Below are 26,577 nucleotides of genomic sequence, written 5' to 3' on the forward strand. Positions count from 1 at the left end.
CATTATACTAAATTTTACATTTTCATTTCTAAATTCTATTTGCATCTTTTTCTTATAACTTTTCGCTTATTTAATACAAACCCTTAAATACTACTGGAGTGTGTTTGGTTATTATTAGTTTCGTGGGTTTCAGTGTATCCCTATAGGTTGGCTTATAAATATAGCATATTAATGAAGTGTATGAATGCAATATAAAGCCTTAAGTAAACGTCACACAGATAAGAGGCACAAATACATTTTGAGACAGTTTGCATTTAATTCACTTATGCATTGCATCACAGTTCAGTAGTACATCGCATTAGTACGTTTATAGTGGGAGTAGTTCGGAGAACCCAGGGCGCCATTTGCAGCATCACTTATCTGAGCTGAGGCGCTACATAATTGGAGGCACCGCTGGGATCGTTGTAAATAATTTAGTACTACAAACTTTAAGGTCGTCATGGATGTTCGTAATGTGTTTGAAACTGAATTTAAAAAGTGGTGTGAAAGTGATGCATTGGATGTTTCTCACTTCTTTATGTTGATCCTTGAGGAGGATCTAGAAGTTTCTGAGATTGAGAATGCTGCTCACACTGTCAAGTGTCTGGGCCGGGTGCGGCTCAGGGGCAGGAAGCACCATGCTCAGCAAAACAAATGGATGGTGTTATGTGAGTGTAAGGAATCAGTAAATTCACCTAATGTCCCCTCTGAAATCATGGCTCTGGGCCAGCAGCAACCTTGGATGCTTATCACACTCTTTAAAACTGTGCCTGAGCCCAGGGATTTTACTGATCGGCTGAAGGATTTCTTGAATGCGGAAAACAAAACTGTGGATGACCTGCAAGCTATAGTAGGTGACATAGGTAGTTCGCCAACGTCCATCATTCGGGCAATGAGTGATCTGTCTGAAAAGACAGTGAAGCCACCTGGAGAGAACAATGCATACAGACGTTTGCGGATTTTTTCCGGGGTTTTGCCAACACCAGTGGGCGAAGAGCAGTTCGAACATTGGGTGGAGCAGGCAAGGCTGATGGTGGATGAAAGTGACTCATCTAGTAAAGAGAAGAGATGCAGAATTATGGAAAGCCTTAAGGGACCTGCGCTGGAGGTGGTGAAGGCAGCGCACACGGCCAATGCAGACGTAAGTCCACAACAATGTTTGGAGGCCTTAGAAAATGTATTTGGCACAGCCGAAACTGGTGAGGATCTATATTTCTCCTTCTGCCTCATGCAGCAGAAACAGGGAGAGAAGCTGTCTGATTTTCTCAGGTGGTTGGAGCAGGCCCTTACTAAGGTGGTGAAAAGAGGCGGCATTACCCCTTCTCAAGCCAACCGAGCCCGGCTAGAACAGCTGATAAGAGGAGCAGTAGCCTCTGACCTGATGGTGATCCAGCTCAGGCTTAGAGAGAGAAAAGTGAATCCCCCTAATTTTTTGGAACTGCTATCTGACATTAGGGTTGAGGAAGAGTATGAGGCTTCCCAAACAAAACTGAGTGCAACAGTACACAGTGTCGATGCTGATAAAGAAACTGACAATAAAACAGAAGAGATTCAGGCATTAAAGACTAAGATCAAAGAGCTGAAATCTATGGTGTCTGCACTGACTGTGGCACCATCCAAAACAGCTACTGACACTACAGCCACGGCAGCCAAGGGTCAAGTGTGGACGTCCCAACCTGAAACTGATTTTGAGGTAGTAATGTTAAAGAAACAGGTGAGAAGACTTGAGCAGATGTTGGCGACCCGGGATGCCAATTCAATGGATGATACAGCTGTTTCATTAGTGGTAAACTCTTCGAGGAGTGTCATGAGAGGCTGTGGTGATAAAGACACAAATTTTTGCTATAGATGTGGGGATGATGGACATTTTTCCACTGCTTGCATAAATGAAGAGAATCAAAACAAAGTTATCCAGAAGCTCATTCGCACCCTGAGAAAGAAGGATCAAGCACCAAAACCTGAGAGGAATAAAGGCAACAGCAGAGAGGTTTGCTCTTCCAAGAGAAGTGCTGTGCAAACACAGACTGTGACTGCACTGCCTAAGGGGTTGGTAGGTCCATCTTCTTTCGTGTCAGTGAAGATAAATGGACATTTATGTGATGCTTTATTAGATAGTGGGTCACAGGTGACTATCATCTTTGAGGATTGGTACAAAAAGGCCCAATCCCAATTCTAATTTCTACCCCTTCCCCTCCCCCCTCCCCTCCCCCTTCCCCTTGGCCCTTCCCCTTGAAACTGAGCTACAAGGGATAGGGCTTGAAATTCAACCCCTACGTATTGGGATAGCCCTTCAACGATCGCATACGTCATCGCGTACCTCCGTCAGCGTTTACGTTAGCAAAACGCGACCAAATGCGTCATTGGCTGCGACCAGCCGCTACAGTCAGAGCCAGAGGCAGAACCAGAAATCTCTGCTGGCAGGGTGTGATTTGTTAACTAACACCACTGAATGGGATATCTTTGGCGCTTCGTGCACCACATCCGACAGAATGAGGTGTCAGAACACTCATGTAAACAATAAAAGCGAGAATAACAGAACAAAACGTACGCAGTCAAGCAACCGAAAACAATACTCACTCCCAAAGCTTTTTAGCAGCAGCTTGGATTTCAGAAATCGCTGCTCATTCTCAGCTCGAAAGCGAATCAAGCGGCGTGTTTCCTCTGGATAACAACTTAAAACACGTAAATAATGGAGAAAATACATTTATGACAATCTTTCACTGCGGGAACCGCCATCTTTCTGAAATCCGCATGAAATCTCACTGAAATCCGCATGGCATTGTGGGAAATCACTCAAACCCCTTCGTTCGGAGTCAGCTCCAGGAAAATCTCCGTTTGGAGGGGTACAGAAGCCCTACCCCTTCCCCTACCCCTCCGCATTAACTGGGATTGGGATACCCCTACCCCTTCACGTGAACGTGCAAAATGGAGGGGAAGGGCCAAGGGGTTGGTCCAAGGGGTGAAATGGGATTCGGCCGAAGTATCTTAGCAATGTGCCAATTCAGCCAGTGTCTGGGTTGGCTATATGGGGCTTAAGCAATGCTAGTTATCCATACCTGGGCTATGTTGTGGTGAATATGGAATTCTCCGCTAATGTGACTGGGGTTCCCGAAGACCTCACAGTGTTGGCTTTGATCTGCCCAGGCCCAAGCAGTCCAGACCGGACCCAAGTGATTCTGGGGACCAACACAAGCCTGTTCAAGCGCCTGGCATCATTGTGCAAGGACACCACTGGTGTCAACCTTTCACAGACTTTAGGTCTTAAGGCCAGTTGTTTAGTTGAGCCAACTGCGAAAGCTGAGTCCCTGGAAGCTGATGCCGGCTGTGTCCAGTGGTTAGGTCATCATCCATTGACATTGGCTCCAGGCAGCAACTGTTGCGTTGATTGCCATGTGAAGTTGAAGCAACCCCTCTCAGATGAGATGTTCATGGTCGAGGCATCTGAGGAAGACCCATTGCCAACCGGTGTGCTTCTGCAGCCCGTAGTGGTGTTGAGATCTGCTGTGCAAGTTGAACGGTTTCCTATCCGAGTCCAGAACGAGTCCAAAAGAGAAGTGAAAATACCGGTGGGGACAGTGATATGCCGTTTACACCCGGTAGAACCTGTAGTGCCACCCCCTGAGGGTGTAGGGGCCACTGCTGAATTTGAGGTCAGTCGGTTGAACTTTGGCAACTCACCAGTGCCAGAGGAGTGGAAAAATAGGTTGCGCGAAAAGCTAGTTCAGCGAGCGGACGTTTTCTCACTGCATGATTGGGACGTTGGACTGGCAAAGGGTGTAGAGCACCACATTCGGCTGACCGACACCAGGCCTTTCCGGGAGCGTTCAAGGCGTCTGGCACCGGCGGACATTGAGGATGTTCAAAGACACATACAAGAGCTTTTAGCTGCCGGGATCATAAAGGAATCAAGAAGTCCGTATGCCTCCCCTATTGTCATACCTCGGAAGAAGAACGGGAGTGTTAGGATGTGTATTGATTACCGCACCCTCAATTGAAGAACAGTGCCGGATCAGTACACCACTCCACATATTGATGACGCCCTGGACTGCCTGTCGGGAAGCAAATGGTTCTTGGTGCTCGATTTGAGAAGCGGCTACTACCAAATCGCCATGAAAGAAGCAGACAAAGAGAAGACTGCTTTTATATGTCCATTGGGCTTTTACCAATTTGAAAGAATGCCCCAGGGCATAACAGGGGCACCCGCCACTTTTCAACGATTAATGGAAAAGACCGTCGGCGATATGAACCTGCTTCAAGTGTTAGTCTATTTGGATGACTTGATTGTGTTTGGAAAGACACTGGAAGAACACGAAGAGCGCCTCCTCCATGTGCTGGACAGGTTGGCCGAAGCTGGACTGAAGGCGTCTTTAGACAAATGTCAGTTTTGTCAACCACAAGTCACATACCTTGGGCACATTGTGTCAGCAGAGGGTGTAGCCACAGACCCATCAAAGGTTGAGGTTGTGAAGAACTGGCCCCCACCTACTGATTTGAAAGGGCTTTGATCATTTCTTGGATTCTGTGGGTACTACAGAAGATTTATTGCCAATTACTCTGCCATTGTGAGGCCGCTAACAGAGCTGACAAAAGGGTACGCACCCACCCAGAGAAAACATAAGCTTACGAAAAAGAACAATCAAGGGTACTTTAATGAAGCTGAGCCATTTAGGGAGCGTTGGGATAAGTCTTGCACAGAGGCATTTAATAAAATCATCCATTGCCTTACCCATGCCCCCGTCTTGGCATTTGCTGATCCCTCTAAGCCTTATGTTCTCCATGTCGATGCCAGTTTCAAGGGGCTTGGGGCAGTTTTGTACCAGGATGAGTCTGGGAGTCTACGGCCAGTAGCGTTTGCTAGCCAGAAACTGTCCCCATCGGAGCATAATTATCCGATCCACCAATTGGAGTTTTTGGCTCTAAAATGGGCTGTTGTGGACAAGTTCCACGATTATTTGTATGGAGCTCAGTTTACTGTCAGGACGGATAACAATCCGCTAACCTACGTATTAACCTCTGCAAAGTTGAATGCAACTGGGCATAGGTGGCTGGCCTCATTAGCGACTTATGATTTCAACATACAGTACCATCTTGGGGCAAACAATATTGATGTGGACCTGCTGTCGCGCAATTTCCCAGACTGTGATTCCTTGGGATGGGAGGACATCCCTCCACCAGGGGTCAAGGCCATTTGTCAGAGGGTGGACCTAGAGGAGTCTGGGGACCCTTCTCTGAGGTATGCTATCCAACTGGGTGCCCCTCCAGGATGCATCCCAGATACCTACGCTCACCCTGTGCAGATGATGGAACAGGGTGTGGAGCCTTTGACCCCAGATGATATACTGAGGGCACAGAGTGAAGACTTGTGGATCAGACCAGTTGTGGATGCAATGAAGATGGGCAACTGGCTCAAGGACCACAACCTGCCACCAGAAGTGGAGCTGATGAGGCAGGAACAGACCCGGAACATACTACCATGGCGCTGCTCTGCTGGCGACACACATACCTGCTCTGACAATCCTCAGCATTTTTTTTTTGTTGTTGTTGTTTGTCACTTGATGTTATGTGGATAAAAGAAACAAAAGCAGCCGAGTCCTGGCCGAAAGGGGCTTGCAGTAGTACATTTCCCGGTACCTACTTGGCAAAGTTTTCACTTTTTATTGGACTGTGTTTGTTTGTGCGAACAATGGACATGCGGCCAGCACGACGTTACAACACACCTGTTGTCTACGATCGCAAAACTCTCCTAGACCTCCGGACTACATCAAGAAATTCCGATCACATATCCCCGGCACTATTGGCTGATGTACCAAAAGAATTGGAAAGAAAGTCACATCGCCCGTGGAGTAAACAGGCCAGATTGCTTCTTCCGACCACCGGCAAAGGCCAACCAACCCCGAGGAGGAAGCGAGGGAGACGGGGCGGCATTAGGAGGAAACTGCGGCAGAGGAAATTTAGACCAGCATTACCCCCATGATTCTAGCGAACCTACGATCCATACAAAACAAGATTGACGAAATAAGAACATAGGTACTCTTTTGAATTCCGCGAAGCAGCCCTGCTTTGCTTTACTGAAACTTGGCTGCACGCTGGTGTACCAGACTCCCTCTATAATATTGAAGGGTTTTCACTCGTTCGCGCACACACAAATGAAAACTCGGGGAAAGCTAGAGGGGGCGGTGTCTGCGCATACATCAATGAATAGAATAGCATAGAAAGCCTTTATTGTCATCACACAGAGTATAACGAGATTCAGAACGGTGGTGCCGTCAGTACTCAGTAAAACAGACAACTTGTAACAGTGACTTTGAACCGTTGGCTATGGGCCTAAGACCTTTTTACCTCCCACGGGAATTTGGCTGCATCTTGCTATTTGTTGTTTATGTTCCACCCAGCAGCAAAATGCACCGTGCTGCAGCTGCAATAGCAGATAGTGTGTGCAATCTGCAGCAACAGTTTCCTGAAGCCCCTGCCATTATCTTAGGTGATCTGAACACTTGCAGCCTGGAGAAAGCTCTGCCAGGGTTTCATCAGGTCATTAAGTGCAAAACAAGGAAGGAAAATTTATTGGACAAATGTTACATATAAGCAATGCATATACATCTAGAAGTAAACCACCAGTGGCAAACTCTGATCACAATGTGATACACCTTATCCCAACTTATTGGACTAAACTGAAAAGCTGTAAGCCTCAGAAAAAATTGATACCAGTGTAGACTAAAGACAACAAAGAGACACTGGGTGCTTGTTTTGATTGCACTGACTGGGAGGTGCTAAGGGAAAACACTCTGGACTCAGCTTGCACTGTTACAACAGACTACATAAACTTCTGTGTTGAATCCATAATCCCAACGAAAACTGTCAAGGTGTACCCCAACAATAAAACATATATAACGAAGGACATTAAACAAATAATGAATGAAAGGAAATTGGCTTTCAAACAAAACGATACCCAGGAACTGAGGAGGAAAGACAAGGAACTTAGGGGGAGGATAAGGAAGGCAAAGGACACACACAGAAAACATCTGGAGGAACTGTTTAAGACCAATGATTCAAGGAAAATGTGGAGTGTCATGAAAAACATGGCAGGGATGCCAAGCAAATAACGCAAGCCCTTTACAACAACTGATGAGCTGGTGTCTGCTGTGGAGTTGAACTTTTTTTTCACTAGGTTTGAAGTGCCCGGGACTGAGGAAAGCTGCACAGACATCCTTAAGTCAGTCACTGTACACCCAGATGACAGAGTACGCATATCAGTACAGCAGGTGGCCCAGGCATTCCGACATCTTAATGCACGGAAGTCTAAGGGCCCAGATAACATCACAGCCTCTGTTCTGAAGACGCACAGCAAAGAGCTGGCCCCTGCATGGCAGCCCATCTTCCAACAATCACTGGATACACACACTGTCCCCACTGCTTGGAAAACGTCACATGTGATCCCACTTCCAAAGAAAACGTACCCAAAGGAGTGCAACGATTTCAGACCTGTGGCTCTGACGTCCATTCTGATGAAGTCACTGGAACGAATCATTTGCCCCTTGCTCTCCAGGTCAGTGCAGAGCAAATTGGACCAATATCAGTTTGCCTACAAGTGTGGCCGCAATACTGAAGATGCCGTTGCTACTCTTACACACATTGTTTTAAAACACTTGGACTCACCAAATCACAAACCATATGCCAGAGCACTGTTTATTGACTACTCCTCTGCTTTCAGTACCATCAGACCGGACTTACTTCTCTCAAAAATGCAGCAGCTAGACATTAATCCTTATCTTATTCATTGGTACCACTCTTTCCTAATCCATAGGCAACAGATGGTCAGAATCAACAACACGCTCTCCCCTGTGGTCACAATGAGCAGTGGAGCACCACAAGGATGCGTGAGCTCTCCTCTGCTCTTCACAATTTACACCAACGACTGTACCATCAATACCCCCGACCAGTATCTCATCAAATTCTCTGATGATACGGTACTAGTGGCGTTGATGACAGAGGAGATGCAGCCTGACCTCTACTATGAGAGTGTGAGAAGAGTGGTCCAATGGGGTGAGCAGAATGCCCTCACTTTGAATCCCATTAAAACGGAGGAGGTCATTTTTGGCACAGTTCAACATACACCAGCCCCAGTCATAATTCAGGACAAACCCATAACACAGTCGGCATTTTTTAAATATCTAGGAGTATATGTGGACAGTGTCTTCTCCTGGTCACAGCATGTGGACTTCATTTGCAACAAAGTTCAGCAGAGAATATACTTTCTAAGAAGACTGAGATCCTTTGGCGCCAGCAAGGAGATCTTACATCAATTCTTCACATCCACAATACAAAGCATTTTACAATATGGGGGGGCAGTCTGGTTCTGTGGCCTCTCAATCCAATTAAAAAACAGGATACTCAGACTTCTGAATATTTGTTCAAAACTGGTAGGCCACACTTTGGAGGGAAATTTCTTGGACAGTTGCACTAAACACACACTCAGGATGGCAGACAAGATTGCTCTGGACCCTTCCCATGTGCTAAATCAGGAGTACGAGCTCCTCCCTTCTGGGAGACGTTTCAGAATGCCTAGCTGCCGAAGAAACAAATATAAACACTCTTTTCTCCCTCATTCTATATCACTGCTCAACCAAAGGAGAACAAATAGCCCTCACACACATTTACATGGAATACATATTTCATTCAATATTATATTACACACCCCAGGAACATTTAAGGTTTTTAATTTATTGGACTGTGCTGCCATAACAGCTTATGGACCTAGATGCATGACCGGACTCTGTAGACCATATTGTGTTTTTTATGTGTCTTTTACTGTGCGTGGATTGTGGATTGTGGATTGTGGAGAAGTGCAATGCAAGACGAATTTCTGTGCAAACAGACATTAAAGTCTTATCTTAAAGATGGATTGCTGCACAGAGTAAGCAAGAGAGTCTCTGGAGCAGAAGTCACTCAGCTGATACTACCATCCAAGTATGTACCTGTCATCCTGAAATCCATGCATGACGACATGGGACATTTGGGGATAGAGAGAACTGTTGAGTTAGTGAGAAATCGGTTTTACTGGCTGAAAATGCTCAAAGACATAGAGACGTATATACAGAACTGTGGGGCATGTGTTGCACGAAAGAGCCCAGTGCAACGGGCGCCGTTGCATCAGATCACAAGCAGTGGGCCCATGGACCTAGTCTGTATTGATTTCTTATCATTAGAACCAGACACAAGAGGGATGAACAGCATATTAGTAGTGACCGACCATTTCACTAGGTATGCACAAGCATTCCCAACAAAGAATCAAAAGGCCCTGACCATCGCTAAAGTTCTAGTAGAGAAGTTTGTCCTACACTATGGGTTACCAGCAAGGATCCATTCGGATCAAGGATGTGATTTTGAGAGTCAGTTGATTAGGGAAATGCTGAAAATACTGGGCATACGAAAAACCAGGACAACCTCTTATCACCCGCAGGGTGACCCCCAGCCAGAGAGATTTAACAGGACCCTTCTGTCCATGCTGGGGACGCTGAGCCAAGGGAAGAGGCGTCAGTGGAGTCAGCATGTAGGTTATCTGGTCCATGCTTACAACAGCACCAAGTGTGACTCTACTGGCTATTCTCCCTATTATCTAATGTTTGAAAGGGAAGCTCGACTCCCTGTTGACCTCTGCTTTGGGGTAGCCACTGGTCAGGGTGGGGCAACACACTCTCAATATGTTGCAAAGTTGACTGAAGAGTTGAAGAGTGCATATCAGTTGGCGACGGAAGCTGCTAACAAAACACATCAAAGGAACAAAAAATCTCATGACAAACGTGTGAGTTCTCAGGTTTTGAATGTTGGAGACAGGGTGTTTCTTAAGAACCTAGGACTAAAGGGGAAGCACAAGCTTCAAAGTCGATGGAAGCTCTCGCCCTTTTTATTGTCATTGAGAAGTTACCTAACCTGCCAGTGTATCGTGTGAAGCCTGAAGGAGCTAGGGGACCAGTGAAGACTATTCACAGGGAACACCTTCTCCCAATAGGGCAGCTCGTGAGAGTACCAGGATCTGATGATGACGAACCCCCGCAGCTGTCGAAAAGACAACCACGGACAAGGCAAGAAACCACACAGGTGCCAGAGTCAGATCAGCATAGTGACAGTGATTCATCCCTGGAGTTTGAAGTGAGTAGGGCAGGTCAACCCTATCAAACCGAGTTGGATAGGTTACTCCAAAGGCCCCAGTATCCACTTCGTACAGTTTCCACGCCAGAACCTGACTCAGAGCCCGATGTCAACAACGACGTGGTTCTTGAGGAAAGTGAAGTGGGTGACAATCCCACTGGGGCAGACTCCCCAGCTAGTTCTGAATCTAGACCAGACTCAGAAGATGAGATTATTGATATTGCTGAGGAGAATGAAGTGCAAAGTAGAACAGATCCTGTTGAAAAAAGAAGGATTAAACCAGTAATTAGACTCACCTATGATAAACTAGGGGGAGCTAGAGATCAACCCATAACTATCGTCTATAGGGGAATAGACCCTTTTCAGTCACGTGACCTTCGTAAACGCGACCACCATTTTGGACATGTAGCGGACTTCGGCTCGAATTGGTTTGAATGCGAGGAAGGCGACAAACGGAGAACATACAAGAAAAAGGAGCGAGATGCAGAAAATACCTTCGCTATCCAGCGACGTAGGGCATTTACAGGGCGAGCAGAGGGAGAAATAACAACAGTAACGACACATTAGCAACGCCGTACAGAAATAACGGTTTATGGCACAGACCCTTTTGGTTCTCGCTCATCTAGCTGCTACAATGACTGCTTAGACTGCAACAATAATACCTAACACACATTTAAGTATCCGTCGTAAAGACGTGAAACTCACCGAGTGATGAGTGTGTTCATTGATAAGCTAACACAATCTAAAAGTAGACACACCATCACACTGCCCTGGCGCTGTGTACAGTTTACCTTCTACGGTTTGTGCACTCACTATTTGCCATTACTTTCTCCAACCGTTGTGACAGATTACAGGGAACGGCCTGGATTTAAGAGACAAATACATGTTCCTCTTGTTTTGAACACTTATTTGTAGGCAGTGCTTAATTTGTAAAGTGGGAGGTCCCGGAGCGCAGAGGATGAGCGGCTCCGGTGCGGAAAAAAAGAGGGGGGGAGGGGGGCGCGGCGCTGCGCTTCTGGGCATGTTTTGTAATAACACTGCAAATTAAGTTCATCTGCAGATATTTTGTGGATGTCGTTTCATGAGAGAAATCACCAACAAGACAGATATCAAAATCAGACATTAACACTAAATAAACTTGCATTTTTTTATTTAATTATTTGGGGTTTTTTTTGTTACATAATCAAAAGAGGTGTCGGATCACCGGATCCAGTGTAAATAGCTGCCGGAGCCAACGCCCGAGGTTCCGGAGCATGCTCCGGCTTGCTCCCCCTCAAATTAAGCGCTGTTTGTAGGACACTGCCTCTGATCTGTCCTACAGTCTACCAACAGCAAAGGAACACAACGCTAGCTAATGTCGTTAGCTAATAGCTACTACAGAAGAACAGAGGTTACAATGGGTTATTTTAGCCTATTTGGTTACACACTCGCCGCCACAGAATGTTAACAGCAATGTAATGCCTTTTCTGGCTAATTTTATTCGTCTTACCTCCAACAAAGTGGTCACTACACAAGCGTTGGTATGCCGAGGGCTGCCAATCTTTCCTGTTTATGGCCGCTATCCATCTTCTCCGTCGGGATCTGATAAAATGATAAACCTTGCCTTGTTTGTTGATGGTTACTACATCCAGGTGCACAACAATATAGTGGCATGATGGAAGTCTTGCTGAAAATAAACACTTTCTTTGCTGCCGTTCCTCAATGCTGGCTGTGGTAAACTACTGGTAGTACATGTCCAAAATGGCGGCCGCGTTTGTTGTGACGTCACGTGAAAAGGGTCTATAGTCATTACCATAGACTGTAATTGGGGGTGTCATGGCTCAGATGGCTAAGGCACCATACCATAAATCCGGGGACCCGGGTTTGATTCCGACCCGAGGTCATTTCCCGATCCCTCCCCGTCTCTCTATACTGTCCTATCTAAAAAAAAAAAAAAAAAACATAGAATGTAATTAGAGGGAATGGGTAAAGTATCCAACTTTACTTGGGATAGTCATTAGGATATCAGAGGTTTACAGAGGGGAGGATGTAACCCTGTAGAATTTACTTGGTAATGTTTTCTTTTCCTGTAGGAGTAAGTTTCCTTTGGCAGATATGCCATTTATTTTCAGTTTTTATTTCATTATGACAACATTTTATTTACATTGGGTAATGCTCAGAAGATGTTTTGAACACTTTGCTCAAAGGTAAAATGTGTTTAGGAGTGAGAATTATTAAAAAAAAAGAATGTTCATGTGTTGGCCAATCAATGAAGAGGGGAGAGGTCACGCAAGGGGAGAATGGAAAAAAAAACAAAAACAAAACAAAGGGGAATCGTGCTCTTGGAACCGGGACTGAAGAGAGGAAAGACGTGTTGCCAGAGCTAAATAATTAATGTTCCCCTGGGCACTCTAAGTTGCTTACAAGTAGTCAGAACAACAACTTAAGTGTATAGAGTGTACTTTTGACCGGCGAGGACGTTTCCAAATCTTATGGTTTTGTAGCTAAGTCATATAGCCAAGTCAATAAGGTTAGCAGCTCGCTAGCTGGGACTGCGCTGTTTTTGAGAGAGCCTGCGGAAAACGGGATCCAGCGAGGGAAGACTGTGCCTTTGGGGAACGGTCAGCGGTGCTGTGAGGAGTGGAGTGGAGTGGAGTGGAGACACAAATCGGCAGTACAGCTCGTGAGTTCTACCGTGGTGGCGCAATGACCTGCAATGGACCGGAGTTTCCACAGACCGAGTGAGTAAAGATTTTTGTTTGGCGCGCGAGTAGCGTGAAGAGGCCATTTTAAAGTTTCTAAGGCCGCTACGTTCACAAGCTACTATCAGGCCTGCACCGGAGACATTGGTAGTCATCATTTAAGTTTATAATTGCCGGCTTAGGTTTATATTTGGGCCCATAGGTTTAAGGTATACCATTTTTCTTTTCGTGTGTGCAGTTGTGTGTGTGTGTGTGTGTGAAACATTTGAAAGGGTAACTGTAACTGTTTCATTGTTGGGCTAACCCCACTTGTTATTTGTAACATTTGCGAGGGGATATTTAAAGAGGTACCATATATATATATTTGGTTGTTATAACATCATCTGTTAGAGATGAACGTTTTGTGGTAACATTTTAAAGGGTTACTGTACATTTTTTTTGAGCTATTATCATCCACCTGGGGGGTATTTCTTCACTGTGAAGGACTTTAACATTATACTAAAATTTACATTTTCATTTCTAAATTCTATTTGCATCTTTTTCTTAACTTTTCGCTTATTTAATACAAACCCTTAAATACTACTGGAGTGTGTTTGGTTATTATTAGTTTCGTGGGTTTCAGTGTATCCCTATAGGCTGGCTTATAAATATAGCATATTAATGAAGTGTATGAATGCAATATAAAGCCTTAAGTAAACGTCACACAGATAAGAGGCACAAATACATTTTGAGACAGTTTGCATTTAATTCACTTATGCATTGCATCACAGTTCAGTAGTACATCGCATTGGTACGTTTATAGTGGGAGTGGTTCGGAGAACCCAGGGCGCCATTTGCAGCATCACTTATCTGAGCTGAGGCGCTACATTCAGAATCAGGAAAATAATAATTGCTCCTGTTTCTGCTTAAAACCGCTTTATCTACACTTTGCAGACTGCAATACTTTCAGAATAAACTGTCCTTCAAAAATATAATGCAATGTTTATCCCAGTTCCCTTGAGTTAATTAACTAAAATGGGGGCATGGTTAATGAGGGCTTATTAACATATGTGAATGCCACAAATTGAGTTCATCACAATAAATACTGGCATGAGGTGAGAGCACATGAATTTCAAATAAGAACACAATTCAATTTATTGTAGCTCAAAAGTCAACATTAATAACTTTGCAGCACAAAAACAAATTTGCCAAAAGCAAAATTATAAACTCTTGGCACATAAGGGCTCTCCACGCAATAAATGTAATGTAACATTTAAGATGAATGCTTCATTAATTCACTTAAGCCACATACCACTCCAAATCAGAAGTAGTGACCATGTGATGAAATTGAAATTAAAAATAAAAACAATGATTTGTAAATAATCTTTGACCTGTATTGCACTCAAAACTATACGACAGCACATTATTTGATGTTTTACCTCATTAAAAATTTTTTTTTTCAAAATGAACACTTATTTCAAATTTGGTTTTTGTAACACATTTCATACAAAGTTGGGACCTTAAAGCATTTACCAATTTACAATGTTTCCATTCCTTCTCACAACACTTAAAATATGTTTATGCACTGAAGACACCAAGTCATGAAGCGTTTCAGGTGTTATTTTGTCCAATTCTTCCTGCAAACAGGTCATAAGGTGTGCAACAGTACAGGGTCATCATTGTCATGTTTTTCATTTCTAAATTCTCCACACATTCTCTATTGGGTTCAGAGAGGACACACCCTCTTCTTCCACAGTCATGCCTTTGTAATGTGTGCAGAATGTGGTTTTGCATTGTGTTGTTGAAATCTCCCTGGAAAAATCAGTGTACTTCTCTGCATTAATGCTCCATCACAGAAGCGTAAGTTACCTTTGCCACAGGCACTGACACAACCCCATACCATGACCCACCCTGGCTTTTGGACTTGTTGCTGGTAACAGTCTGGATGGTCCTTTTCCTCTTTAATCCAGAGCACACGGTGTCCAATCAATATTCCAGATCCATCTATCCATCTATTTTTTTCTGCTTATCTGAAGTTGGGTCACAGTGGCAGCAAGCTAAGCAGGGTATTCCAGGTGTCCCTGTCCCCAGCAACCCCAGTTCCTACTGGGGATCCCAAAGTGTTCCCAGGCCAGATGAGATGTACAGTATAATTTCTCCAGCGTGTTCTGGGTCTACCCCAAGGTCCTGGAATAAGTCCTGGAATAAGATGGAGTGCTCCCTCGGGTTGGGAGTAAGTTGCTACCCCAAGTGAAGGAGTTCAAGTATCTCAGGGTCACGAGTGATGGTAAAATGGAGCGTGAGATGGACAGGCAGATTGGGGCAGCATCAGCAGTAATGTGGGCATTGTACTGTACCTTTGTGGTAAAGAGAGAGCTGAGCCAGAAGGCAAAGCTTTTGATTTACCAGTCAATCTATGTTCCAACCCTCACCTACGGTCATGAACTTTAATCCAGAGCACACGGTGTTCAATCAGTATTCCAGATCCATCCATTCATTCATTTTCTTCTGCTTATCCGAAGTTGGGTCGCAGTGGCAGCAAGCTAAGCAGGGTATTCCAGGTGTCCCTGTCCCCAGCAACCCCAGTTCCTACTGGGGATCCCAAGGTGCTCCCAGGCCAGATGAAATATATAATCTCTCCAGCATGTTCTGGGTCTACCCCAAGATCCTGGAAAAAGTCCTGGAATAAGATGGGGTGCTCCCTCCGGGTTGGGAGTAAGTTGCTACCCCGAGTGAAGAAGTTCAAGTATCTCGGGGTCACAAGTGATGGAAAATGGAGCGTGAGATGGACAGGCAGATTGGGGCAGCATCAGCAGTAATGATGGCATTGTACCGTACCTTTGTGGTAAAGAAAGAGCTGAGCCAGAAGGCAAAGCTTTCGATTTACCAGTCAGTCAATTTACGTTCCAACCTTCACCTACAGTCATAAACTTTGGGTAGTGACTGAGAGGATGAGATCACACATACAAGCACCTGAAATGAGCTTTCTCCACTGAGTGGCTGGGCTCACCCATAGAGATAGGGTGAGGCACTCAGATATCCGGAGGGATCTCGGAGTAGAGCTGCTGCTCCTTCATGATGAAAGGAGTCAGCTGGGGTCAGTCTGATTAGGATGCCTCCTGGGCACCTTCCTTTAGAGGTTTTCTGGGCATATCCAACTAGGAGGAGACCTTGGGGTAGATCCAGAACACGCTGGAGAGATTATACATCTCATCTGGCCTGGGAGCACCTTGGAACTGGGAACCCCAGTAGGAACTGGGGATGCTGGGGACAGGGACACCTGGAATACCCTGCTTAGCTTGCTGCCACTGCAACCCAACTTCAGATAAGCAGAAGAAAATAGATGGATGGATGGATGGATCTGGAATACTGATTTATCTGTCCACAATACATGTTTCCACTGTGTGATGGTCCATTCCAGATGCCTCCAAGTGCAGAGAAGTCGATGGTGCTTCTGGACACAGTTAACATAAGGTTTCCTTTCTGCACAGTAAAGTTTTACTTGGTGTTTGTGGATGTAACTCCATATTGTAGAGCTTGACAAATGTTTTCCAAAGTAATCCCGAGCCCATGTGGTTTTATCAGCTATAGATGAATGACAGTTCTTGATGCAGTGCCATCTGAGGCATCAGAGATCACGGGTGTTCACGATTCGACTTGAGCCTTTGTCCTTTACACACCAAAAGTCTAGGCCTTTCTTGGATCCTGATTTTGTACCAAATCATGATTACAATCACCTGTTGACATCACCTGTTTCACATCACATCATTATATAATTGTTTTACTTCATTATTAGCCCTAAATTGCCCCCTTCACAACTTTTTTTTGGAATGTGTTACAGGTCTGAAATGCAGGAATGGATGTATGTTAACAAATGAAATGAAATTGGCCAGACAAAACATGAAATATCTTGGGTTCATTCTGTCTGCAATGAAATACAAGTCAAAGTAAATTTAGAAATTATTGGGTTTTTTTTTTTTGCATTTTCCACACATTCCCAACTTTTTCTGATTTGGACTTGTACATTATCAATCAAAGGTTTGGCCACACCTTCTAATTCAGTGTTTTTCTTTATTTTTATTATTTAAAAGTCACTTCATGTCTTAAATTAATGTTGGATGTCGTTTCTCTCTACTTAGTTGCTTGGTTCTTGACATATGGATTACTACAGTTGTGGAATAGAACTATTTACTGTATTTTTATTATTTACTATTTATTGTTTGATCTCAAACACATTAAGAAGGCAAGAAATTCCACAAATTAACTTTTGACAAGTCACACCTGTTAATTGAAAAGCATTCCAGGTAACTACCTCATGAAGCTGGTTAAGATAATGCCAATAGTGTGCAAAGCATCATCAAGGTAAACACTGGATCCTTTAAAGAACCTAAAATATCAAATACATTTTGTTTATTTTAAGACTTTTTTGCTTACCACATAATTCCATATATGCTCCATTTAATAGTTTTGACATCTTCAGCATTGGCAGTACACAATGTAGAAAATAGTCAAAATACAAAAAAAAATCCACCCAAGAGCGTGTGAATGTACAGTGTCTTGCAAAAGTATTCATCCCCTTTGGTGTTTGTCCTGTTTTGTCACATTACAAGCTGGAATTAAAATAGATTTTTTTGGGGGGTTAGCACCATTTGATTTACACAACATGCAACTTTAAAGGTGCAAATTGTTATTTTATTGTGACACAAACAACTATTAAGATGAAAAAAATAGAAATCTGGAGTGTGCATAGGTATTCACCCCTTTTGTATGAAACCCCTAAATAAGAGCTGGTTCAACCAATTAACTTCATAAGTCACATAATTAATTGATTAAGATCCACCTTTGTGCAATCAGTGTCACATGATCTGTCACATGATGTCTGTATAAATCAACCTGTTCTGGAAGGACCCTGACTCTGCAACACTACTAAGCAAGCAACATGAAAACCAAGGAGCACTCTGAACAGGTCAGAGACAAAGTTGTGGAGAAGTATGGCTCAGGGCTGGGTTATAAAAAAAATATCCCAGACGTTGAATATACCAGGGAGCTCCATTAAATACATTATAGCAAAATGGAAGGAATATGTCACTACTACAAACCTGTCAAGAGAAGGCCACCCACCAAAACTTACAGACTGGCCAAGGAGAGCATTAATTAGAGATGCAACAAACGCTACGTTCACACTGCAAGGCTTAATGCTCAATTCCGATTTTTTTGTGAAATCCGATTTTTTTGTGAGGTCGTTCACATTAACAAATATATATGACTTGTATGTGATCCTCAGTATGACCGAAAAGCGACATAAAAGTGTTCCACATGCGCATTGCAGGATACGACGATGTCACACGCAGTGAGCATGGCCAGTGTTTACGGAAGTAAAACCACCCGGTTGCGGTATGATCCATCCAATCTAGCTTGAATAGCTGCATCCCCCCAAATGGAAATCAGCTCCCTAACCTCTGCGTCCTTCCATTGAGAAGATTCAGAACCTTCACAGCCCGAAGCGTCCCTCGCATTGATGTCATGCGCAGGGGCGCAGATACGTTTTTTGAACTGGGGGGGACAAAGCTGCCAGCAAACCAACCCCAACTCCGATATGCCTGTCAAACTTGTTGTAGGTTACCATAGCAACCAAGCTCGAGCTCGCAACCTGTGCAGTCTGCGCAGCTCAACCAACCGAATATCAGTCTTTTTGTTTTATGTGAGTTGTTGCAACTATGTATACACTGCTGTGCACCTCAATAAACCGAATGGTAATTAGTCTTTTGATTTTTCCATGAGGTTTGCCTTATGCAAAGAAAGAGAGCATAGACATTTTTTCCTCCCTATAAGTGGGGGGGGACCGAGCGAGGTGAATTTAAATCTGGGTGGGACGAGTCCCCCCCTCTATCTGCGCCCGTGATTATGCGCCATGTTGTTGTAACTTTTTTTGAGAGACCCGCCGCCTACTTCAGCGCAGAATAGTGACGTTTGTGGCTTGTTGATGACGTGTAAGTCGGATGAATGCGACCTGGCGGTTCAGACTGAAGTCGCATATGAAAAGAGCGGATAGGAATCGGAATTAGGACCACATATCCAAATGGCCTGGGTCGGATTTGAAAAAATCGGATCTGTGTCGTTCATATTGTCAATAAAAGACCGGATACAGGTCACATATGGGCAAAAAGATCGGATTTGAGTCACTTCAGCCTGCAGTGTGAACGTAGCCAAAGACACTAAAGATAACACTGAAGGAGCTGCAAAGATCCACAGCGGAGATGGGAGTATCTGTCTATAGGACCACTTTAAGCCAAACGCTCCACAGAGTGGGGTTTTATGGAAGAGTGGCCAGAAAAAAAGCCATTGCTTAAGAAAACATGTTTGGAGTTTGCCCAGCAGCATGTGGCAGACTCCCCAAAAACATGGAAGAAGATTCTCTGGTCAGATGAGACTAAAATTGATCATTTTGGCCATCATGGAAAATGCCATGTGTGGCCCAAACCCAACATTTCCCAACACCCTGAGAACACCATTCCTATAGTGAAGCATAGTGGTGGCAGCATCATGCTGTGGGGATATTTTTCATCTGCAGGGCCATGAAAGCTGGTCAGGACTGAAGGAAGGATGGATGGCACTAAATATAGGGCAATTCTGGAGGAAAACCTGTTTGAGTCAACCAGAGGTTAGAGACTGGGATGAAGGTTCACGTTCCAGCACGACAATAACCTGAAACATACTGGCTAGTTGTGCTAAGCTAATAGAGACATACCCCAAGAGACTTGCAGCTGTAATTGCAGCAAAAGGTGGCTCTACAAAGTATTGACTTGGGGATGAATACCTATGCACACTCCAGATTTCTGTTTTTTCATCTTAATTATTGTTTGTGTCACAATAAAACAGCAATTTGCCCCTTTAAAGTGGTAGGCATGTTGTGCAAATCAAATGGTGCTAACACCACCAAAAAAGTCCATTTAAATTACAGCTTGTAACGGGACAAAACAGGACAAACACCAAGGGGGTGAATACTTTTGCAAGGTACTGTATATGAATGTACATTAATATTCATTTAGAAGGTTGACTCATTAAGAGTAATAAAATGTGCATTAGAGGGACGTTAATTGACTCAAGTTCTTTTGCAGAACTTACCGTACAGACTGGAATTCATTTTAGGAATTAGAATTAATTTAGAAAACTTTTTTTTTTTCAAAATCTTGGTAAACTTAACAGTGCTAAAGACAGACTGTGGTGATTTTTAATCATCTAAGGCTGTCAAAGTTACAGTATATATTCTCCCATAAAGATTGTAGTGGAAATGCCTGAACTGGAGATACTTTTCTTTACCTGACTCTGTGTGTGTGTGTGTTCTCCACAGCTCCACCACTGAGGACTGTAGTGAAACTGAATTTGACATCTGATGTGTTTGATCTTGCTGTGCAGTCATCTGTTTTAGAGCTGGTGAGTCGCACAATGTCTGTGAAATTGAGTTAAGATGCCTCTATTTACATTTCTCACTTTTCACCTTCTTAAATGTCTGTTATCCTCAATAACTATTTTTTTTTCATGTCATGAGCAGGACTCAGTGAATAACAGTGCCTATTGATGTACTTCTTTATATGATCATTTGCTTCTGCACTGTGCTTGTTAGCTGGCTAGCAGCTGATTGTTCCACGCTTAGCACGCAACCTATTTTACTTTTCCAAGGTATCTTATCTTGAATCACCACAAACAAAATATGCACTGGAAAATAGGCTTTAATTTAAAATGAACTTAAATTAAATTAAAAATAAAAATAACGTTTAATTTAAAATAAGTCTACCCTACATTAACGGAGACAGAGTGGAAAAGTTCATCACCAGTTTCAAGTTCCTTGGACCCACATTTCTGAAGATCTTATATGGTCAACAAACATCATTTACCTGGTTTAAAAAAAAAAAAAGACAGCATTGGCATTGCTTTTTAAGAACACTCGGGAGCCAACCTTCCAGAACATCTGCTGGTGTCTTTTTACTGTTACTCCATCAAAAATATCTTGACCTACAAGATCTGTGTGGTATGACACCTGCTCTGTGGCTGACAAGACAGTTATGCAAAGAGTCAGCCACACAACCCAGAGAATGATCAAAATCAAAGCTGCCAGGCCTGGAGGATATCTACAGTTCCTATGGAAAGCCTCCAACATAATTAAGGTCCCCTCACATATTGCCACCATCTATTTGGCATACTTCTTTCTGGAAAGCGCTATTGGATCATCAGGGCACGCCATTCCAGACTACTGAATAGTTTCTACCCATAAGCCATCACCACACTCAAAATGGCACTGCCTAGTGAACCCAGCACTCCAACTCTACCCCATCCCCTGCAGTCTGTCCCCTCTACATCCACACAATTCCTGCTTTAACTAGTCAATATAACATACCATGGACTATTCAATTTCATTATATTTCTGACAATTTACAAGTTTATAACATTAAAATTTGGTATTTGATACTAAATATGGTATTTGATAACAAACAAACAAAAAAAACCAACAAGTTTTGTTTGTTTGTTTGTTTTTTTCATTTTGAAGCCACAATCAAAAATTGTTCTGGTTTTATTTATTTTTTAATTTCTGTTAATGATATGGAAATAGAATGGATGAAAAGTACATTTACCACAACAGATGTATTCTCCTAAATTAGTACAAATACAGACACAGTTGTGGTGTGTATGATTAATGAGTTTTTATGCTACTTTCATAAACAAACTGCTGACAGTCCACAGTAATCACAGTAAGTTCCTGTAGAGTTCAATAATAAAATATCCCAAAGAAGACAGCCAAAAGTGCTTCAGTGATTACAGGCCAGTCACACTCACACCTATGAACAGAGATGCATTTCCACAAGAAAATGCAAATGTGATTGTGCTCATAACATCAGCTGGCTGTCACACGCCACATTTATTCTCCTAAATTAGTACAAATACAGACACAGATGTGGTGCGTATGATTAATAGGTTTTTATGCTACTTGTTTCATAAACAAACTGCTGACAGTCCACTGTGATCACAGTAAGTTCCTGTAGAATTAAATAAACAAGGATTATTATAATAATAAAAATGTTATTATATAAGAATGATACTGAGTAATTAAATCCTGATTCTGTTCTTCAGATCAAGCAGAAACTTGAAGAGAAAGGCATGCTGGAGAACACCACAGTGACCTGGAGGGTGCAGCCAGATGGAAACATCTTTCACAAGGAAAATTAAAGGAGTAAGCTGTAATATCAAATCACATGCTCTGTATTTAGCATATACCATTTAATCTAAAGCTTGAGTAATGTTTCAATAATGTAAGCTGCAATCAAACTGCAGTCTTAATGAAATTCGTAAAAATACAGATCATATTCAGCAAATCACATTTGAATGTAGTATAAGTTTTTATGCCTTCCTAATTGAGCTAGTTGAATCAAAGGATTAGACATAACTATATTCTATTCTTGTGCTGTGATATTTCAGGTGTCTATAGAATTTTGTTAGACTGCAAGTGAGATCTGTAAATTGTGTGAACAAAATATTCATTCAGAAGTTGGAGTGTGTTTAAGAGGAAAGAATTGTGCATTAGGGGGAAGTTAACTGACTCTCACAAGATTTTTTTTTTTTTTAGATCTTAACATATATAGTGGAATTGCTTTCGAAAAATGAAAGAAAACCTTTCCTGTGACCTTCAAATTGTGTAAACAAAACAGTACACTGAGTGCAGAATTATTAGGCAAGTGAGTATTTTGACCACAACATCCTTTTAATGCATGTTGTCCCACTCCAAGCTGTTTAGGCTTGAAAGCCTACTACCAATTAAGTATATCAGGTGCTGTGCATCTGTGTAATGAGAGGGGGTGTGGTCTAATGACATCAACACCCTATATCAGGTGTGCATAATTATTAGGCAACCTCTTTTCCTCTGGCAAAATGGGTCAGAAGAGAGATCTGACAGACTTTGAAAAGTCTAAAATTGTGAGATGTCTTGCAGACGGATGCAGCACTCTTGAAATTGCGAAGATGTTGAAACGTGATCACCGAACAATCAAGCGTTTCATTGCAAATAGTCAACAGGGTCGAAAGAAGCGTGTGGAAAAAAAAAGGCGCAAAATAACTTCACATGATCTGCGGAAAATCAAGCGTGAAGCTAACAAGCAGCCATTAGCATCCAGTTCTGCCATATTCCAGAGTTGCAACATTCCTGGAGTGTCAAAGAGTACAAGGTGTGCAATACTGAGGGACATGGCCAAGGTAAGGAAGGCTGAAAAACGACCACCACTGAGTAAGGCACACAAGATAAAACGTCAAGACTGGGCCAAGAAATATCTTAAGACTGATTTTTCTAAGGTGCTGTGTTCTGATGAGATGAGAGTGACTCTTGATGGGCCAGATGGATGGGCCTGTGGCTGGATCAGTAATGGGCACAGAGCTCCACTCTGACTCAGACGCCAGCAAGGTGGAGGTGGAGTACTGCTATGGGCTGGTATCATCAAAGACGAGCTTGTTGGACCTTTTCGAGTTGAGGATGGACTCAAACTCAACTCCCAGACCTACTGCCAGTTCCTGGAAGAAACCTTCTTCAAGCAGTGGTATAGGAAAAAGTCAGCATCTTTCAAGAAGAACATGATTTTCATGCAGGATAATGCTCCATCTCATGCGTCCAAATACTCCACTGCGTGGCTAGCCAGTAAAGGTCTGAAAGGTGAAAAAATAATGACATGGCCCCCTTGTTCACCTGACCTAAACCCCATAGAGAACCTGTGGTCCATTATAAAACGTGAGGTCTACAAAGAGGGAAAACAGTACACCTCTCTGAACAGTGTCTGGGAGGCCGTGGTTGCTGCTGCACACAATGTTGGTCGTGAACAGATAAAGAAATTGACAATCTATGGATGGAAGGCTTTTGAGTGTCCTCATGAAGAAGGGTGGCTATATTGGTCACTGATTTGTTTTTGTTTTGTTTGAATGTCAGATATGTTTATTTGCAAATCTGGAGGTGTCATATCAGTGTACCTGGTGAAAATAAATAAGTGAAATGGCTACATATTTGGTTTTTATTAAGTTGCCTAATAATTCTGCACAGTGAAAGTTACCTGAACACATACATATTCTCCTAAAATGGCCAAAACTAAAAACGCCCCACTCTAACTTCCATACATATTCAGCTTTGATATTTATGAGACTTTTTGGTTGATTGAGAACATAGTTGTTGTTCAATAATAAAACTAATCCTCAAAAATACAACTTGCCTAATAATTCTGCACTCAGTGTAAACATTATGATCTGTCCATTTACTAATCACTCTTTTCAATATTGTGTGCAAAAAGGTCATATTCAATATCTTTTACTGTCTACATTAGTAAATCACCTTTTTATTGAGAAATTATTTCAATTCGGAAATGTAATTCAGTCTGTCTGTACTGGATGCACCATTTTCATACTTTCATTTCAATAAAGACTTCATCCACAAGGTGGAAGCAGAGCACAAAGCAAATCATGAACTGTTTGGCTGGGGACTAGCAGAACTAGCAGACTAGTGGGTGTAAGAATTTTCTTTAGTTAATGAATGATTCTGAAAACACTTTCTAATTAACATAGTAAGTAAAATTGTTAATAAAATAATGAGTTGCCTGACCCATTCCTTCACGAAATATTTCATTACTCTTGCTTGTTTGCACAATCCCAGTGTCAATCACACTGTATTTCACTATACATTGCAATCTGTACAACTTTGTTTGTGACAAATAAAATCTCTGAATCTTTTGAATCCTTGACAACACTGTTGCTTGTACCTCATACATTAGTTTTAGAGGTGAGACATAACAACAAGAAGCCCTGGTTCATTTCAGAACTGAGAACGCATTACTCTAACTTACCATTCCTGCAACTGGGCAGTATATGCCAAATCTTCCCTACATCAGGGAATTAAATCTGAAAAAAATGGCATTTTCAAAAAGTCTGAAGGATCACTACTTCTCAGTGTAGAAAGGCATTCAACAATTCACAAACTACAAAAAATGAACTATCCAGCTTTGAAGCCAACCCCACCTGGGCAACCAACGAAACCAGTTCTACTGCAGTTTTGAAAGATAAGGGTCCTCCAACAATGATGTCAGCACACCCCACACCTTTACACACCTCTCTCCTTCTGCTACCTGTTCAATACATTCGACACACTTCCCTCCTCAACTAACTCTCTACTTCCACCATCCATTTTTTTTTAAAGATTTTTTTGGGGGGCTTTTTCCACCTTTATTGGATAGGACAGTGTAGAGACAGGAAATGAGCGGGAGAGAGAGACGGGGAGGGATCGGGAAATGACCTCGGGTCGGAATCGAACCCGGGTCCCCGGATTTATGGTATGGTGCCTTATCCACCTGAGTCACGACCCCCCCAATCCAGCTTCATAAGCAAAGTGGTAGGTTTTGATCTGTCTGTACTGAAAGAGGTTGAAGTGACAAAGTGTGATCTAAGAATGTAGGCCTCTGCCACCTAAGAGATTCTGCCTCATGGATATCCGGGAGCAGACAGTTACTGACACAGACACAGCTGCTCAGAGATGTTTCTCAGTTTATTGGAGGACAAACATGAGCATATATCCACATTCAAGAGTGTGTTGTAGCTATGGGATTGGATGATGATGATGATGAAGATGTGATTGATGAAGCTAAGTTATCTATGTATGACAGGGTAACATCAATGAGTGATGAAGCATTACATCACTGGTTTAGACTACACTACTTTATGAAAGAAGAGAGACATTATGTACCATTACATCACCCATCAAGATCATAATCTTATGAAAAGAAGAAAGACATTAGTGGCCAAAAGAACCTTAATTAAGCAGCAAGCAGAATGTGTGAGCAAAGATAAAGCTCTATGATTTAATTAACCAAAAGAAGTAGTAATCAAAACAGCCTGTTCCAGTTTCAAGCATCAAGTAGAAGTCAGACCAGGATATACTAGCTTCATCAAATATATGCATGCCAAGCATATATTTCTATCAATGCCTTCTTAGATCCTGAAAGGATCTGATGCATGCTTGGTCACACCAGACTTTCCTCCTCTTTAAGTTTGAGGTCTTGCAATGGTATGGCTTTTAAGAACAGACATTGTTGCAAAGCAACCACGCAAAGAAACAAAGACCCCAAACACATGAGCCAATTCCATCCCCAATGAACTAATTTATCCCTGATGAGCAAGCCTGTGGCAATTGTGGCAAGAAAAAACTCACTCAGACAACATGAGGAAGAAACCTTGAGAGGAACCAGACTCAAAAGGGAGCCCATCCTCGTTTGAGTGATAACAGATAACATGATTATAAATAACCTGCTTCTATAACTGTGTCCTATAGAGTCACAAAGTGCCATTTTGCAACCAGGAAACTCATTTAACATGAAGTCTATTTTGTTGAAGTAATCTTGGTGATAAGTGGCATTGACAAGTGGTGCCAGCATATGGGCCATAAGTAAGTGCTATGACAAAACTAATACAAAGATTAATATATGTGTATATGAAAAGGTGACATGAGGAGAGGTCCTCTAAGCAGGGTATCTGCACATTTTTCAAGTACAAATTTAAAGACTTTTAAGACCTTTTCAAGACCTCTAAATGGAAAAATTAAGACTGTACCATGGCAAAGAAAATGATAAATACGACAACTTAAAACTGTTTTCTGCAATAGTTTTTTTTTTTTTACTAACTTTATGAAGAATGCACACAATCGGTGAACAACAGGGTGCATCAATGGCAACTGTTAGACATGCAAACAGCTGAAGCAAAGTTGTGTGTTTTGGGC

The 26,577-nt window shown here is 42.6% G+C and overlaps 1 protein-coding gene and 1 long non-coding RNA gene across 2 annotated transcripts; both read left to right on the forward strand.

The window, feature by feature from the left end:
- Positions 1–439: 439 nt before the first annotated feature.
- On the forward strand, positions 440–2,155 carry LOC132882598 (paraneoplastic antigen Ma2-like). Its single transcript, XM_060915688.1, has one exon. It carries the CDS (start codon positions 440–442, stop codon positions 2,153–2,155), a length of 1,716 nt encoding a protein of 571 aa, XP_060771671.1.
- Positions 2,156–12,415: 10,260 nt separating this feature from the next.
- On the forward strand, positions 12,416–24,556 carry LOC132883500 (uncharacterized). Its single transcript, XR_009654336.1, has 3 exons — positions 12,416–12,848; positions 20,140–20,222; positions 21,915–24,556. It is a non-coding gene; the product is annotated as an uncharacterized LOC132883500 (long non-coding RNA).
- The last annotated feature ends 2,021 nt before the right edge of the window (positions 24,557–26,577 follow it).

Source organism: Neoarius graeffei, chromosome 3 (genome assembly GCF_027579695.1).
Source record: "Neoarius graeffei isolate fNeoGra1 chromosome 3, fNeoGra1.pri, whole genome shotgun sequence".
In the NCBI taxonomy this organism is placed as follows: domain Eukaryota; kingdom Metazoa; phylum Chordata; class Actinopteri; order Siluriformes; family Ariidae; genus Neoarius; species Neoarius graeffei.

Excerpts from the sequence above, each read along its gene's own strand:
- LOC132882598 (XM_060915688.1), top strand. The coding sequence starts at position 440 with ATGGATGTTCGTAATGTGTTTGAAACTGAATTTAAAAAGTGGTGTGAA.